At 44.4% G+C, this 16,635-nt stretch overlaps 1 protein-coding gene across 4 annotated transcripts in view; it reads left to right on the plus strand.

The window, feature by feature from the left end:
• The window catches only part of RAPGEF1 (Rap guanine nucleotide exchange factor 1), a 90,792-nt gene that overhangs the window by 44,836 nt on the left and 29,321 nt on the right, over positions 1-16,635 (plus strand). For all 4 annotated transcript variants that reach the window (XM_067309319.1, XM_067309321.1, XM_067309322.1 and 1 more), the window contains exons 5-10: positions 3,639-3,727; positions 4,129-4,281; positions 5,737-5,860; positions 7,198-7,381; positions 7,994-8,509; positions 15,209-15,411. In XM_067309319.1, coding sequence (XP_067165420.1) covers positions 3,639-3,727; positions 4,129-4,281; positions 5,737-5,860; positions 7,198-7,381; positions 7,994-8,509; positions 15,209-15,411 — 1,269 coding nt within the window. The remainder of the gene's footprint in view (positions 1-3,638; positions 3,728-4,128; positions 4,282-5,736; positions 5,861-7,197; positions 7,382-7,993; positions 8,510-15,208; positions 15,412-16,635) is intronic.

Here is a 16,635-nt window from a genome sequence, read left to right on the forward strand (position 1 = left end):
AAAGCTGGTATTAAATTTGCACAGCAGGATGGAGAAGAAGAGTTTAGTGTAAAGTCTCAGCTGCTGTTAGTGTTGGACTTCAGCAGCAATTTGCGGTACAAGAAAATCTGCCCTGTGGTATCTGAAGTGTAACACACCAATAAATAGCAAGACAGTTAACTCTGTTATCACTTAATGGCTCTATCCAGTCCTGTGAAAAACTACATTATTACCAGATCAAGGTGAGAGCTGTGTGCAGTCTCATCGCATGAGATTTGGGCACTCGCTTCCCTTTCACTTAAAGCTATATTTGAACACCTGGTACCTGTTGCTTTCCAGCCAAAGCAGCATGCCCATATGGCTGGGTGGAAGGTCTCGCGTGCATGCTCTGCACGCACCGTGAGCCAGGCTGGCGGGGAAGCCACGCAGGCATGCTAGCGCCCTGCGAAGCCCTGCCAAGAGGCCTGGCTATATTAGTCTCCCTTTTACTATTGCACTAACAGTTATTTTGGACTTCCAGTTGGAGCTGGCTTATGTCTGGTCAGCTCGGAGCATGATTAGAGCAGATGTGTGGCTGTCTGGGTAGGCACGAATGTGTCTGCCCGTCAGCAGGTCAGCATTTGGAAGTGGCGTGTGCTCCTCTCCTACCATGTAGCAAGGAACAAATTTTATTTTAGGAGGGCCAAGCCAGCGTTCAGATCTGGAAGCAGAACTGAGAAATCAGACACTTCTCTGCTGTGGAGAGCCTTTTTGTTTTTCTGGCAGATCACACAAAATCCACTTCCACATTTCAGTGCTTGCTTCCCTCTTTATTTTCAGAGTTGAGCATAAAGGAGTCACTTGTTCATTTGTATTATTTGCTGTTTTGAGCTCAGGTTTTAGAGCCTTGCTCTGTATATACAACAAGAAAAAAAAACAATCCCTGTTTTGATTATGTAACTTCTTAAAAATCCATCTCTTTTTGGAATTTCCAGTTTGCTGAAGTAGCATAAGTTTTAGAGAGAGGGTTTAATTATCTGTAATTACTGCTGCAGGAATCTCTTTGCTTGCTGATAAGGAGTAGCATAATGTGCATCTGGCGCAGTTGTGCACTGATTACCTCTGTGTATACACTAAAGATCTTGGTTTGATTTTTTTCAAACCCTGGTTCTCATTCTGGAGTTGGTGGAGAGAGGAGAAAGTAGGGTCTGGGGAATCTGGTGGCATTTGTCAAAACTTGACCTTTCCCTTCCGTAGCCCTTTCCAGTAGGGAGGAAGTGTCTAAGGAGCATTTTGGCTTTTGGTTTGTATTTTATTTCACCTACTCTGCTTTTATGCATTGCGTGGAGTCACTGTTCTGGCTCAGGGAGTACCTGATAGCCCTGCAGGGTGTGATGCAAAGTCTGTTGAAGTGTACGAGAGTGTCTCCAGCAGCCTCTTCAGTCATGGCGTTTTATCCAGAAGGCAGGGAGGTGGCAATCCGCCGTGTCACCTCGCGCTCCTGACACTGACTTGGAGCAGAAGGTGCCAGCTGCAGCTGGAAGAGTGAAACGGTATCACTAGGATTCCCAAATCGTAGAATTTATGGAAAAACCTTTTTGGGGGATTCTAGACTCCCAAATCCTGTATTTGATTTTTCCTTGTGAAGTTCTGTAAACTTTATAGGGGAATTTCAAAGCTTGAATGGAACAGCAAGTTTTTAGATTTAGATTATGCATCCTGTGGACCCAGTTGCCCTGGGTGTGCATGAACATTTTGCATACAAATGGTTTTTTTAGCTAAGATGCTCTCAATTTTTCTTCCTTTTGGAAGCTGTTCCTTTGTTTTTCAGTTTAATAGTACATGTATGAGATTTCCCAAAATTACAGTCTCTTTAGCCTCAGAAGAAAAGCCAGCAGTCTTTCAGAGCGTAGAGGAAAGCACTTATTTTTAAAAATAGTTTCTGTTGAAACAGCTGGTGGACTGGGGACATTCAGCAGAGAAATCTGAGGTTAATTCAGTGTTCACATCACCTCTAGTTCTTCCATGATGGAAGGGCCTTTGGTGTTTCACTTCCGTGCGTGCTCTGCAGTGTACGTTAGCACAGTGGAGTTATAGCTAGCCCAAAGCCCTGTATAGGTCTGTTGCTACTCGTAGCATTATTTACCCATGGACAGACATGGCCAGCTCTGTTTGAAGGTGGGAGCTGGACGAGTGGTCAGCTGTGGTCAACTTAATGCTGGGCTTTTTTCATCAGGGCACTTCTCGCAGAACCCTCTGTTCCTCACGAGGTTCTTGTGTCTGTCCCACACGGGAACCTCTTTGTAGCGTTAGCCCAGACGGACATATGGGCTGTTTGTGCACTCTCTGCCTTCCCCAGGTGTGGGATTTCCCAGGACCGCTTCTTTAAAGCTGCGTGTTTTGTCGTGTTCTTGGTTGACGCCGTGTAAATTATTTTGGAGCACGGCTCGCACCAAGAATGTAAACGGGCTGTCTAAACCAAAATCGACTATGTGGACACTCCGACTTGTCGAAATGGGTTGCAGTTTTCCGTCCTTTGCATGCGCAGTGCAGCGCGTTGCTCCTCTCGGTGAGCGTGCGTGAAGTTCAGCTTTAAATAGAGCCGTCCATAAAAATCTGTGAGCTAGAATATTTCTCTCCCTCAGAAGGATGATGACGACATTCCAGTTACAGTTACCGCATTTGAAGAGGCAATGACAGTTGTTTTTCAGCTCAGTAGCCTTGGATGGGAAGATGATACTGGCCTGATGACACTGTACTTCAGGCTGCTTGGAAAAAAAAAATAATAAAGATCCCGTGGAGCTTCCTTTGCGTAACACACGGGGAAGCCGATACTGTCGGGAAGCACAGTGTCCAGCCCGACTGTGAGAGGGCATGTGTTTATAGCTGGGAGCAGCGGATCTATTTGTCGGCCTCAGACATCCATAAAATGTTCTCTCCATCCTTCTGACGTGAATGATTATTGTTTTGACTGCTGGCAGACTTGTAGTGCAGGATTATCGTGCCCTTATCTCTTGATCCACAGTCTTATCTGCCTATAGCAGATACACTACGGTAGTTCCCTGAATGATTAAGACTTCCATTGCTAACATGTTAAAAAATGGCCTCAAGGGAAGCAAGCTTTTTAATAAAGGTGTTCACCATCTCTTTCCCTGGTGGGGATATTACACCAAACCTGCTTTTTGACAGAAATACATGACACTCATACTTGTTTATAAAATATAAAGCAATTATTTAACACTTTTACTGGCTCAATGAAGTCATTCATTGTGTAAGGCGTTTCTGTACTTAGTTTTATGTATGCAAAGTCAATTTGTTCTTACCTAAGGTGTTGTGGGGGCTGGAACACATCTGTGACGGTGGGAGAGTGGCGAAGTGCAGCAAAACCCCACCTGTGTGGGGTCCCCATAGGGCCAGGGTTTATGAACTTAACTCAGATATGGTTGAACTACTGCTGGGTCCAACTACTGCTCCTTAGAAACAGTACAGCATCATTTGCATGGCTCTTTACCTAACTTATACCCAGCTCAGCTGTCCCTGTGTCTGTGTCATCGATAATCCGTAACCTGGGTAGCTGGGAGTTTATTGCAGTAGCATCCCTTTCTGTCCTGTGGTGTTAGTGTGCAACTCTTAGCAAACACTCAATCTTTGCCTTTTCTTCTCTCCCCTCCCTCCACTAGGAACTGGTCAGACTCACGATTGAAAAGCAGGAGCATCCCTCTCCCACAAGCCCAGTTAAACCCAGTTTACCAGCATGTAAATCTGACAGGTGGGTCACTGACAAATATTTCTTGTGCATGCAAGCCTAACACAATAGCTTCATGGGGATAATTTCTGACTGCTGATAGTTGAATTAAAGCATTCAATTATTCTTCACCGTGGTTAGCACAGTACTTCTTACTTAGCCTTATGGATTACAGTGAGACCACTTGAAGAGAACAATGTGCTATGATAGGAAAGATGCCAAAATCTGGCAATGAAAAATCACTTGGCCATGACACTTGCACATTGTATTCTGGATAGATGTAGAATTGTCCTTGCAGATGTGAATTCTGCGTTCTCCTGTAGGTTTCTCTCACATTGTATATGATTTAAAATTGTAATAATCTGTCAGCATGCTGCATTCCAACTGTTTGTTATGATCTACCTTCTGTATTTTGCTCTTTGCAGCCCATCAGAACTTCCCCTCACAGACCGAGAGATGGAGATCCTCAACAAGACAACTAATATGACTCAATCCAATGAGCTACTGACTGACTCCATGGATGAAGAGGTTGCACCTCCTAAACCCCCCCTGCCTTGTATTCGTGTGGCAGAAAACAGGTAATACTGGCAAAGCAGCAGGCTGAAGAATACCAGTGGTCCTCACCAGCTTCTTGGTATTTTAGACAAAGTGGCGAAGTGTACACAAGAGAGCTCCATATATGAGATAGTGATGGCTCTGACTTTCCTGTCCTCCAGAGTTATTCTTCCCCACCCCTGGAAATCTGTTTACATACAACTTTACATGCTTTCTGCCTTGTTTGGAGCAGTTTTCTTCAGTGTCTGTTTTTTTTTCTTTCCTTTTTTTTAATACGAGGATGGTGCAGTGCCCTGAGATTCTTGAATGAGAGGCATCACAGAAACGCATAAGAGCCTTATTTAAAACTATATGAAATGCTATGCAACACTGTCCTGTGCTGTTTCGGTAGCATAGCTTGTCGTATCCAATGGGAAAAGTTCGGTTAGCTTCAGCTGGCGATTATCAATCTATCCTGCACATCCAGCTGGTTCTGCGTTGGTTATCAGCTTAAGAGTGAAAGGAGTTAACGGTGCATGAAAAAAGCTTTTACTTGGTTGTTCTTACTATGTTCTGCTAGTAACCACATAAAAGTTTCTATGTTCTATTTTGAGAAGAAAGAGAAAACCCCCTACTTACAGCTTTTTGGTCTGTGTGTATGATATTTTTTCTTCTCTAGCAATGGTGCTAATGGGTGGTGTGAAAATGCATGTCGTGTGATAATTTGGAAGTGTGGCATTGAGGGCTGTGGTTGGCAAAAAGAATCACATTTCTATGTATTTTATGAATTCTCATGGGTTATGTAAAAATTTCCTGGTATGTTCCAGGAACAGAATATATGTGCTCTTGGGAACCTTACAGGCTTGATGAATGCCAGAATTATGTGTCATTAGGAATGTAAACTAATGTTCAGTGGTAAAATATCATTAGTTAGTGATAATGTGTGTATGATGATGTGTGTATCTGAAACTGATTTGTGCCAAAACATGAGCCCACCCAGTAGACATGGTGAGAGCAATACCGACCATCTTGTCTCTCTGAAGTTCACCAGGAACGGAAAAGGGCAGAAAGAGCATTCAAAACTTTGAACATTTTTCAAATGTGGGAGGTTTGAGAGGGGGGACTTCTGTGAACTGAAACAATCTGTAGGTCAACCAAAACATTTAATTTGGACTTTGACCACTTTTATTTAAAAATAATTGTGCAAATTAGCTTCATTAAAATAATGTTTAAAACAGCATTTATTTTTGTTTTGGAAATAACAACTTTCTTTTAAGCTTAAAAAAAGCATTGTTGAACAGCACCTTTCCTGTGAGGGTTTTCAGTACTCTTCAATTGATATTTGCTAGTGAATACACTTTGAATGGTTTCTGGTGAGCTCCAGACAAGAAGCTGTGAGCTTTGAGCCTGGCAGAAGCTTGTTTTCCAGCTCATGAAGGCTCCAGAAGTCTTTTTGCTCATAGAGTATTAGAAGTATCAATGCCTGTTGTGTCTTGCAGCCCTCCTCCAGCATTGCCCCCTAAAAAACGGCAGTCAGCACCTTCCCCAACCAGAGTGGCGGTCGTGGCCCCCATGAGTCGAGCCACGAGTGGGTCCAGTTTACCTGTGGGAATCAACAGACAGGTAATGGCATAACCCCTTTGTGAAAGCCAGGGGAAACATGATGTGGAAGGTAGCAAAAGCTCAGAGTAATGCTGCAACATGAAGCTGTGCAGTTCCCAGCCCGCCTCTGCTCTTCCCAAACAACCTTGCATTGAAGAGCTCTTCTGCAATGGGCATTTTTAGTGGCATGAACCTTTGTATAACAAATAATGAGAATATCTTTTTTTTTTTTCGCCACCACTCTTGGACTTAAGTAACAAATTGCTACAAATTTTGTTGCCTTGAGCTGTAATAGAATGCAAAGATCTGAGAGGATGAGTGTTGCTATGTCGAACAGATCAGGGTATAGAGTGGTTGGCTGAAGTTGACCAAGATCTTACCAAGGTTCACTTGGGATCATGTGGCACATTGAGATCAGAATTTTTTATTCATCTAGTCACAATTTAAAACATCATTTAACCTAAATGGTAGTTTGAGCAACTGCTCTGACCACTGCTGGTACTTGGGGGAAATTTGTAAATTTTCTAGAAGAAAAATGGGAAATTTGGGACTGCAGATATTAGTCACATTCCATCACTCTTACTAATCTGGGGCTTACAATGTTGTAAAAAAATTTTTTTTTTTTTTTTTGCCTGTAGGAAGTTATTAACTCTACAGTGAGGACTTGAATTATGATTTGCATTGCACCAAAATCAAGTCTTGTCCTCATCCCCAAATCCTTGACTCTTGCTTAGGGCTCATCTGCTGTCAATTGGCTGATCCCGATAAAGTTATGACAATTTTTCAGTGACTAGTACACTCGCACATTGTTTTGCGGGAGTGGGAACACTTGAGAGATGTTCACCCACGTGTTGATGAACTTGAGGTAATTTCTGAAATAAAAACATAGCCATAGGCGTAAAAAGCTGCCATTAGCTGTATCGCACTATAGTTTATTTACCCTTTGCATACACCTAAGCTAACCAAATATTCAGCAAAGCCCCAGTTATTTAATGAGAAATCTGGCAGTCTAATTACTGCTATCAGTGTCATGGCAAGCAGTCCTCAGATGCGTATAGTAGCGATCAACTCAGTCATCTTTCCAGCAGTCTGTGAAGTCAGCTTTGGATCACAGCACAGCCTGTCTGGAGCAAGTGCACGCAGAGCTCTGCTGTCCTGTGCTTGCTTTGTCTTCTGCCCTTCACCAGATCAGAGGTTTTCTGTGGTGCAGATGGGCTTGTCTAACCGGAGAGGACTGGTAGCACTGATGCTCCCTTTCTTGCTGTCTTAACACAGCTGTGAAGCATTGTTCCCTTTGGCTGTGTCTAATTTGCTAGCAAGCTGTGAAGAATGATTTATTTATTTATTTTTTGCCTAAGGATTTTGATGTTGACTGCTATGCCCAGAGAAGGTTGTCAGGTGGAAGCCACTCTTATGGGGGGGAATCTCCTCGCCTCTCTCCGTGCAGTAGCATCGGCAAGCTCAGCAAGTCTGATGAGCAGCTCTCCTCTCTGGACCGCGACAGTGGTCAGTGCTCCCGCAACACAAGCTGTGAAACGTTAGGTAAGCAGGGGATGGTCCAGGGCCGCTGGAGGCGCCCACATTGCTCCGGTTTGGGAGCTTTCAGAGCTGTGATGCCAAAGGAAATGGCTTGTCCCTGCAACTGTTTTCTTGTAGTTACTGCAGGCAATTCTGTAAGAATTATATCCTGTTGGATAGGAAAAGGCCCAAGGGGATTTGTTTCCTTAGCTATAGATGATTGTGTTCAAACTCAGTTCAGATCTCAGGCTGGATGTTTTGCTGATTTCAGCCTTGTCTGTAGACATCAATAGAACATGTCAGTCCTGTTAGACTAAAGCAATGTTGTTTCTAGGTGCTGGGAAGTAAAACAAAAATATAAATACAAAGCATAGTAACCCCTCCGTGACTCGTATTCTTGTCATTTGTTTATTAATGTAAAGAAATAAAGATATGGTTTGTTTTTTTGTTTTTGGGGTTTTTTTTTATCTTAGCTTTCCAGAAGGTATAGCAAGATGGTCCCTGCTGCAAGGAAATGCCACTCTGATTAAATAACTGGGAATTAACTGATGGAGTGGGAGGGACAGAACTGAGAAGGGCTGAACAGTAGAAGAGAGAAACTAATGCATGGTTCCCCTGTCCTCTCTATTTAACCAGATCAATCAGATCACTATGATCCGGACTATGAATTCCTGCAGCAGGACCTCTCAAATGCTGATCAGATACCTCAGCAGGTGCCAGGTATCCTCAGCCCGTTGCCGGAGTCCTTGGGCGAGTCTGGTTCCCCTTTTCACGGACATGCTTTCCAGCTCCCGCAGGGCAGCTCTCCTCCGCTGGAGTACTGCAGCCTGACGGGAGCAGCACAGCCAACAGAGACTCCTCCAGCTTTACCAGAAAAGAAGAGGAGGAGCGCAGCCTCTCAGACTTCAGATAACTCAGGCTGCAAGGTCTCGTACGAGAGGCACCCTTCACAGTATGATAACATCTCGGAAGATGATTTGCAGAATGCAGGGTCTGTCCCGTCAATACCCTTCACACCATTTGCTGCTGTTTTGCCCTTCCAGCAAGGAAACTCTTCAGCACCAGCTGAATTCATTACTAACTTTGCTGCTCCAGATTCTACCAGTGATCCAGAGAAGCCACCACCTCTGCCAGAGAAGAAAAACAAACACAGTAAGCAAGTGCTTGTGTTGGTGTTTTGGTTGGGGGGGTTGGGGTTTTTTACCCTTCCCTTTCCTTGCAGTTGTCATGCTTCTGATGATCACTAGGTAATGGTGACCCCAGGGTAATGCCCTTGCTCACTTGGGGTCAAAATCACTCATGGTCAGTGTCAAAGGCGTGGAAGGGAAGTGTCAGTCCTCTGGGCAGAGAGTGACTGTGGGAGCCTGCAATGGTCCAGGCCCAGGGAACTGGCCACGTGCAGCACCTTCATTATTGTAGGGAGAACAGCTTACTTCTTTTTGCCTGAGTGTGAAACTTCGGGGCACTCTGCTTTCCAGATCTTCCTGGTTTATCCTCCCTTTTTATGTCTGTTCCTTCCCCTTGCCCCTGTTTTATGAATGTTTTCCCACTGCAGAAAAAACTTGAGTGCTCTCCAAGAGCTCAGAGAAAGGCCTGCTTTTCTGTCCAAAACTGAGCATTGCCAGTGCAGTTATTTGGCAATTGGAACAAAGTCACCCACATGGTTGTGCAAGACAACGCTATTAGCCTGGTGTCCGATACTGCTGTTTGCTATGAGATCTCATTTCCGTTGTATGCCTAAGAATTTCCCACATCGTTAAAATGAGCAGCCTCTAAATGCAAAGACTCTCCATCCGCAGCCAGACTCCTGGCACACCAGAGCGATTCGAGCTCATGATCTTACTCTGATTTCCTTAATGTTCATGGCTTAAAATAAGGGAATCCTCTTGCCAAAAAAGCAGTCATACTGATCCGTCAAGGAAGACGGTGGACTATACAGTGAGATCCAGCAAATGTTAATTTACCAGTCCCTGGCTAGTTTTACAGTTGTACAGTGCATGAGGAGGCAGTGTATACAAGATCCGGATCAACAGCGTTAAATTGTACGGCTTGCAGCCCAAGTGAAGAACTGATTTGAAAAGTGCTGAGTTGGCCTTGTGACTCATTTTTGCAGTTTGTAGTCTTTTCGCTGGGAGAAAGCTGGAAGTGAGATCGATGTGTCATGCTACAAAGCCAGTATTCTGCCTATTCCTATGGTAATTTCCTGTGCCATTCACTTTTTAAAAAGGGCATCGACTAAAAGCATTTCCACTAGTGAATACCATGCCTTGGTGGCCAGACCACAATTGTAACCCTCCAGAATTTTAGTCAGACCACAAGGCCCGACCCACCTGAAAGTGAGGCTCTTGTAGTTCAGAGTCCCCATATGCAGGAAATCACTTTTCTCTCTCTCTGGTAAGTAAAACAAGCAAAGAATTAAAAGGTAATTAAAACAAATAGCGAGGAGCTAAGATGCTGGTTTGTAGACAACAGAGGGGCAATAAAGGTGGTACGGTCCATAGCGAGGATTGGTTGTTGTGACTTCTGTGGTTCTAAATGCTTGTGTGTAGCACTGGCTGAAGGGGGATGTGATACAGATCCTCCCTTTTATAGCATCTGTGGGCTCGGCATCTTTTTAATGAGAGCTATCCAGGTAGTTTTACACCAGGCAAACCGGGGTGGATGCAGGGAGATGCTGCTCCGTACATGTAGACAGCTTTAGGACGTGGAGATGCCTGGATGAACCTTGGGTAAGAGGCAATTTTACAATCCAGCCACACTTGAGAGATGTGGGCTATTTGCTTTTCTCTTTAAGCCCTGTGTCTTTGTTTTCTGTTATCATATGAGATGTTTTGTGAAGTCAAGGAGTCACTTAAAAACAGTTTTAAGTTATCTTCTCCTTTATTGCCTGTCTACACTTGTAGCCCCAATAGCCAGGTCTTGCATGTGAATTTTCTTTGATGTTAAATAGAGTTAACTGTCGTCTGTCACCCGGCACTATCAGAAGCTCTCAGAGTATTGATCAGATTGCATTGTCAGGGAGGATAGAGACTGTTCTCTAATGTGTTGTCAGCTCTGATGATTTGATAAAGTGCCTTTGGTGCAAAGCTTGTAGTAGTTGGACTAATACCTGACTGCTGCAGATTTTTTAATTGCATTCATGTGACACTGAGGACTTGTTTTAGATTGTCTTTACTCTGCAGTATATCACACCGCAGATCTGTGGTTGTTAGTTTTGCTTTTATTTTCAGCTTAAGAAGGGCAGTAAAACATTACACAGGCTGTACGGTAGCACCCAGGATTTTTTTGGCCTAGATGCTGATGCGTGTAGATATCCTTGTGTAATCACATAGATAAGGCAGCGTTGCTTCCATATCCCTGCTTCTGTAATCCCGACAAGCGCCTGGGATCCTGATGAGGTGCGTGAAGTTATTTAAAATATCTAGAGCTCTCACAGACATGACTTGATTGTGGTCCCTTTGTTGTGGGTCATCTTTTGGTAGTTGGCTGGTTGGCAGGAAAAGTTGCAGTGGAGACTTCTATGGTGCTTTTATTAATAATATACATCAAATTCTGCCTGAGTTAACCATGTGTATTACTGTGAGCTGTGCTCAGAGGAACCTCCAAGAGTCATCTTCTGTATAATTTAAACAGGGGAGTGATAAACCTTCTAGTCTGGCACGAATTATTATTTTACAGTGCTGTGAGAGTATATGTTACCGTGCTAATGGCAAATTGTTCCAGACTCCTACTTGAGCACCAACATCGTGCTCCTGCTGTACAAGACACAGACGTGGAACAGATTCTGCCACGAAGAGCCCATGGTCTGAAATAACGAGATCCTCCCCCCAGACAGCTTGCAAACTAGTGGCAAGGCATTTTTTCATGTTTCTCTCCCTGTCAGTGGGAACAAAATGCAGCCTGGTGCCCTGTAAGCAGCTGGTATTTAACTGGAGGAACCCTGCTGAGGGCAGTCTGGTCTTAGCCAGGATATAATACAAGCTCTTTTGAAGAACAGCTCTCAGCCCGGAGGTGACAGCAAAGACTGGCTTATTTGACCTTGTCTTCTTCAATGAGTTGGCACGTGGTATAGCTTGATAATTGCCATTATTTTGGCTCTTGTCTATACACACGAACCCGTTGCTCCTGTGCGGGGGTAGGTGTAACACGGGTTGCTGACACAGTGCCAGGAGTTGGTGAGTTCTCCTCATCATGCCTTATTGATATTGCGGATGTGCTTTATGGCTGATAATCTTCAAGGAACTCCTTGCAGACCTCAAGAACCACTGGTCCGAGGGTGTCTTTTCCTGACAAGAAGCTGCTTGCCGCCTTTCTCTCCTCTCCCCCAGCCGAACGCCGCCGTCAGGAGAGCCCTGGCCCTCGGCGGCTGCAGAGCTCGCTGCTGCCCCGCTAGCTGACTCATGCGCTTCTGTTGCAGTGTGAGCAATACCTGCGATTTTTATCATGTGGGCAGAGCTGCTGTAAGCTAGAAACCCCTGAACAGATTTAGCTCCTTTCGAAAGGACAGCCAAGACACTGTAAGCGGATTGCTGGGAAGGTGTTCCTAGCCACAGTCTGAGATCTTTTTTTTCCCAAATATTTTCTGTCTTGATTCATTGCTGACATAAGCCGGGCTGGATGCTCTGGTGGGAGAGGTTTCTCTCTCTCCTCCCTCCTCTCCCGAGGCGCTGCCTTGGGACTGCGACGTGCCACCCTGGCTGCTCACCGCAGAGGTTGCAGCCCCCGTCCTTCCCTCTGCGTACAGAGCCGCTGCAGGGCGTGCAGCCTGATCTGAGCCGGTGATGTAATTTCCCATCTGCTTTTTGAATTTCTGCCTTGTTAAAAAACACAGCAGAGAGGGGAGGGTATGGAGGGGGCAGGGAGAGAGAAGACCCTATGCAAACTGCAATCACAGGGGTGGTTCTGTTTCCTCGCTCTCCTGCTCAAGATTGGGAGTGTTTAAATGATGCCCATTTTAATCTGCGCTCTGCAATCTCTACTTCTGAGCCAGGATTATATTTCACCATCCCAACCGTTTTTTACTTAACCTAAAAGCATAGAGGAGGACAAAGCAGAAGCAGAGACACGCTCACCTGCCCTGGACTAGTTCTGACAAGCGAGGCAAGGAGCTGCCATGGCAATGGGATGCATTAGCGTCATAAAGAGCTGAGATAAAAGAGCTCTTCATTATTCCCTTGCAGATTGAGTGAAGGCTCTCAGCAGCGTTCAAGCTTACTACTTTGAGTTACAGTAATTTAATTTTACCCAAGTGTCTAATGTGTTACCCTTTTCACCAGCACTTCCCAAGTTTATAGTGTTGTACAGACTTATGAACCCAGGAGCTCACAGATATTGATCCTGGGTGTCATCTTAAGATCTGAACATTACCTGTAGCACTGTTTTTGTAGGTAACTCCATGTGAAAGGTTGGTCTGAATTTCCCAGTGTTCGCTACATGGTGCCAAGATTCCTGGGCCCAACTTCTTCATTTCTGTCCTACTCAATTGGTGAGATCTCAGACTACGGTCTCAAGCTATTGTCCTCCATACATCTCCAAGGAGTATTGATCCTTAGTTCACTTTTGCTGCTAGAGAGGTATCTTTCATAAGCTTTCTTTAGAGCTTGTTCTCTAAAGATATTTTGTGATATCAAGGCATTTTTCAGGGCACAGGTATTAATGGAAGTACCTGAGTCAACCGAATTGCTGATATTTAAAAACACTTGTTATTTGAGCAATTCTGTATGTTCTACACTGAGACTCCTCCACCTTGATTTCAAATAAGAGAATATTGTCAGAACACACTTCTTTTCACTGTTAGGACTTAGGTTAAAATTCACGTGAATGCTTGAGAGTGGAGTGAATTTGATCTTTGCTTCAACATAAGTGCCTACACCAGCAGGTGAGCAGACATAAATACACACACATGCATGCGGCTTGACACATCTCCCTTCAGGAGAAAAGGTCTAAAGCAGCAAGGATGGTGAGATACATCTGTGAGGTGGTGCTGGGAACCCAGGAGGGCTGCTGAGGGAGGAAGAGGAGCCAGGCTTGCATAGCGGGGGGTACTGAAGGTCAGAATTTCAGCAGGAGCTGCCAGTGCAGTGGGATGTGAACAGGTTGTCCACTGGCAGCACTGTGCTAGGTCACAGGATGAGAAGAGCAGGTGTTACCACTTGGGATTGCAGTGTATCAGCTGAGGTTTCCTGCAGTCTGATTGCCATGGTGCTTTTTTTCTTTTTTTTTCCCCTCCCTTTTTTTTTATTCTATTTTTTGAAGGAGGGATGTAATTCTGTGGGAAGGGGCAGCTATGTTAGCTCCATTTCTACATGGAGTTTAAAATATTAGAGGAAATCTGAAAAAAAGGTGCAAAAGACAGGTGCAAAGCAACTCCTTCCTGCCGACACGTTTGCACGGCTGCATCCTGTTTGAAGCTGGCTGGCCTGTAGATCTCTATTGGCAGGTGAACAGAGCACTTTGCCTTGCTGCGAGTGTGGGAACCAGCTTCACGATGTGCAAATACTGCATTGTGAGCATTTATTTATAGCTTTCACTGAAGTCATCCATTCATTTCAGCCATACAACTAAAATGCTGGTAGAAGCTGAACAACTGCCAGCTAATGACCAGATTTACAAAATCTGACAACTGCACATTTAACAAGAGGAAGGGAGGAATGATCACAGAATACCTTGTGCATGACAGCCTATTTGCAAAAAGGCCCTAGTTAGTCCTTTTTATGACACTTAAATACATCTGTTGCTTCTGTTCTCAGGTATACAGATAAGATTTATTTATTTATTTTGTATTTATTAGGTGCATTTCTGGTTTTTAATCATTCTGAGGTTTTGTAGTCAGTCTTTCTGTGACACTGGGTGTCTTTCTCCCCCTCCCACACTAAAATACGGTGACAATATCTAATCCTCTGTCGGAGCTACGTAGGCAGACTTGTGTGGTTTTTTTCATTGACTCTTGAAGGGTATTATACAGATGCAAAAGTCTACTAAGTGAAATTTGATCTCATTTTATACCACATCTCAGAAATACCATTTTATACCGCATCTCAGAAATGCCTTTAAATCAGTTGGATTCAATTGCAGAATTAGAGATGCTAAGATGGTTTAAAAAGGGATGTTTAGCTGCAGTTGGATTTGAGTCAATGAAGTAGGATGGCACCGTCAGTGGCACTTTTAAAAGGCAAGACTTGTGCCAGCTTTGGCAATGGCATATAAATAGCTGCGGAAGAGGTGCACTCAATCTCACAGGTAGGTGTTTTCTGATAGGAAAAAGATTGTGAGCCCTCTCATTCTAGCAATGTTGCTGACTACAGATATGAGGCTTATTATAGGCTCGAGAATTATATTTGTTGTCAAGGTTGCATCTTTGTGCAAGGTAATTTGTGCTTCCTAGAAAGCAGAGTGAAGTTACTCTGTTTCTTTTGATGGGAGGCTTTGGGCATTAGCTGTTGAGGAACATTTTCAAAATAGCCCAAATTCCTTCCTCACGATAACCCATGGCAAAGAGTCAGTGGATCAAGCTGCTCAAATAGCTTTTGGAGACCTTGCTGGTTTAAGCACAACTGTTGCCAAATGTCTGCTTGTGGCCTGTGATTACTTTCATTGTGCTCTGACTTGCAGGAAGGGATATTTGTAGATTCTTTCCTCCGAGATGAATGGAGACTTACCGTGTGAATTACCTGTGAACAGGGCAGGGATGCCTTGCTTCTCCTGGCCTGGAGCAAAGCCTGACGAGAAGGGTGGCATGGCCTTACTCTTCATTTGGTTGTTTTGGGAATGGGTATTCTGTCTACTTGCTGCAGCAAAAGCCGTAGCTTGCAGACCAGGAGCGGTGAGTGAGATCTTTTTTTTGCGTTACAGTGTTGACATATATGCAGTTTGTGGAAGACTACTCAGAGCCGCAGCCATCCATGTTCTACCAGACACCTCAGAACGAGCACATCTACCAGCAGAAGAACAAGCACCTCATGGAAGTCTATGGGTTCAATGACTCCTTTATCAGCTTAGACCCCTCGCAAGATCTGGCACCTCCTCCTGCACTCCCACCGAAACAGCGGCAGCTGGTGAGTGGTGTTTGCAGGGCTCTGTCCAGGCAGGGTGCGCTGCCCTCCCCGAAACAGCTTTGGTCTTGCTACCTGGGTTTCTGACAGGCTGCTGTTATGGGAGGATCTCTCATTGGTGTTATCCACATCGTGTTTCTTGTCACCTTGTTAACATGTTTTTAGGCATTTTGCATCATCTGCTTTGAGCTCCTGTGCTCCTTTCTAACCCCACATGCAGACTATTCCAAAGTCCCATAAATGCCCTGAAAGTGAAACATAAGTCTTCCACATGGTGTGGCTGAATCTATGCCAGACTACTGGCTTGTATAACAACTGCTTTGAAGAATTTAACGCTCTGGGCAACAGAATTTTCAAGAGGTTGCTGCACTGGTGTTCCCAAAGTTGTTTTGAAACTGTTGTCAAGGATGCCATTGACATTAACCTTTTAAACATAATGGCTGCTGATCTGGCTCGGTCTTTCCCAGAGCCACAAAACTTTGGTATGGCCATTATTTAACTTATGCATGTTTTCCCCACATTAGTCCCCTTGTGAGATTCAGGATTTTACCTCTCTTTCACTGTTCTGTGGCAAAGGGAGCTGGCGGGCTGTCCCAGCAACACCTCTGCCATTGCATGTCCCAGGGCTTTGCATTAGTTCGTAGCCGTTCTCCTGCATTTGAGAATGCTAATTGCCTTCTAAAAATGGCAATTCATAGTTTTCTTCTGGCCCTGTCAGACTGCAGGCACATGAAGCTGTGCATCCACAAGCGTATATGGATTTGGCATTATGGCAAATGCCACTTTCCACATGGTGGATGAAATCCTGGCCTCGGTGATGGCAACGGAAGTTTGGTTTCCAACTAAAATGGAGCTTTTTTGTCCTATTTCTTTTTAAGGGTGGTCTCCCCCCCTTTTTATTTTAACTCTCACCTTAGGGCTTTTGTTTATTTTATTCTTCATATTAGCTGATTTACTTCATTTCAAAAAAATGAATCTTTTGGGCTGAAGTAGCTAACTTACTTTGGCCATGGCTTTAACAGAGTAGGAGGAAACGTGGGAGCAGAGCCATGATCTTATCCTCACAAGGGTGACTGTTGCAGTATTTCTTCAAGTTTTATCTGTGCTAAAGTTTGACTGTCCCAGGGTGTTACTTTTAATCAAATGGGGACAGCAACTGAGAGCTCTAATTTCAGGATTCACCTAACTGCATTCCTGTGACACAGGTAGGAGTCCTAGAAAGGTAAA

Source organism: Apteryx mantelli, chromosome 21 (genome assembly GCF_036417845.1).
Source record: "Apteryx mantelli isolate bAptMan1 chromosome 21, bAptMan1.hap1, whole genome shotgun sequence".
NCBI classification, from domain to species: Eukaryota; Metazoa; Chordata; class Aves; order Apterygiformes; family Apterygidae; genus Apteryx; species Apteryx mantelli.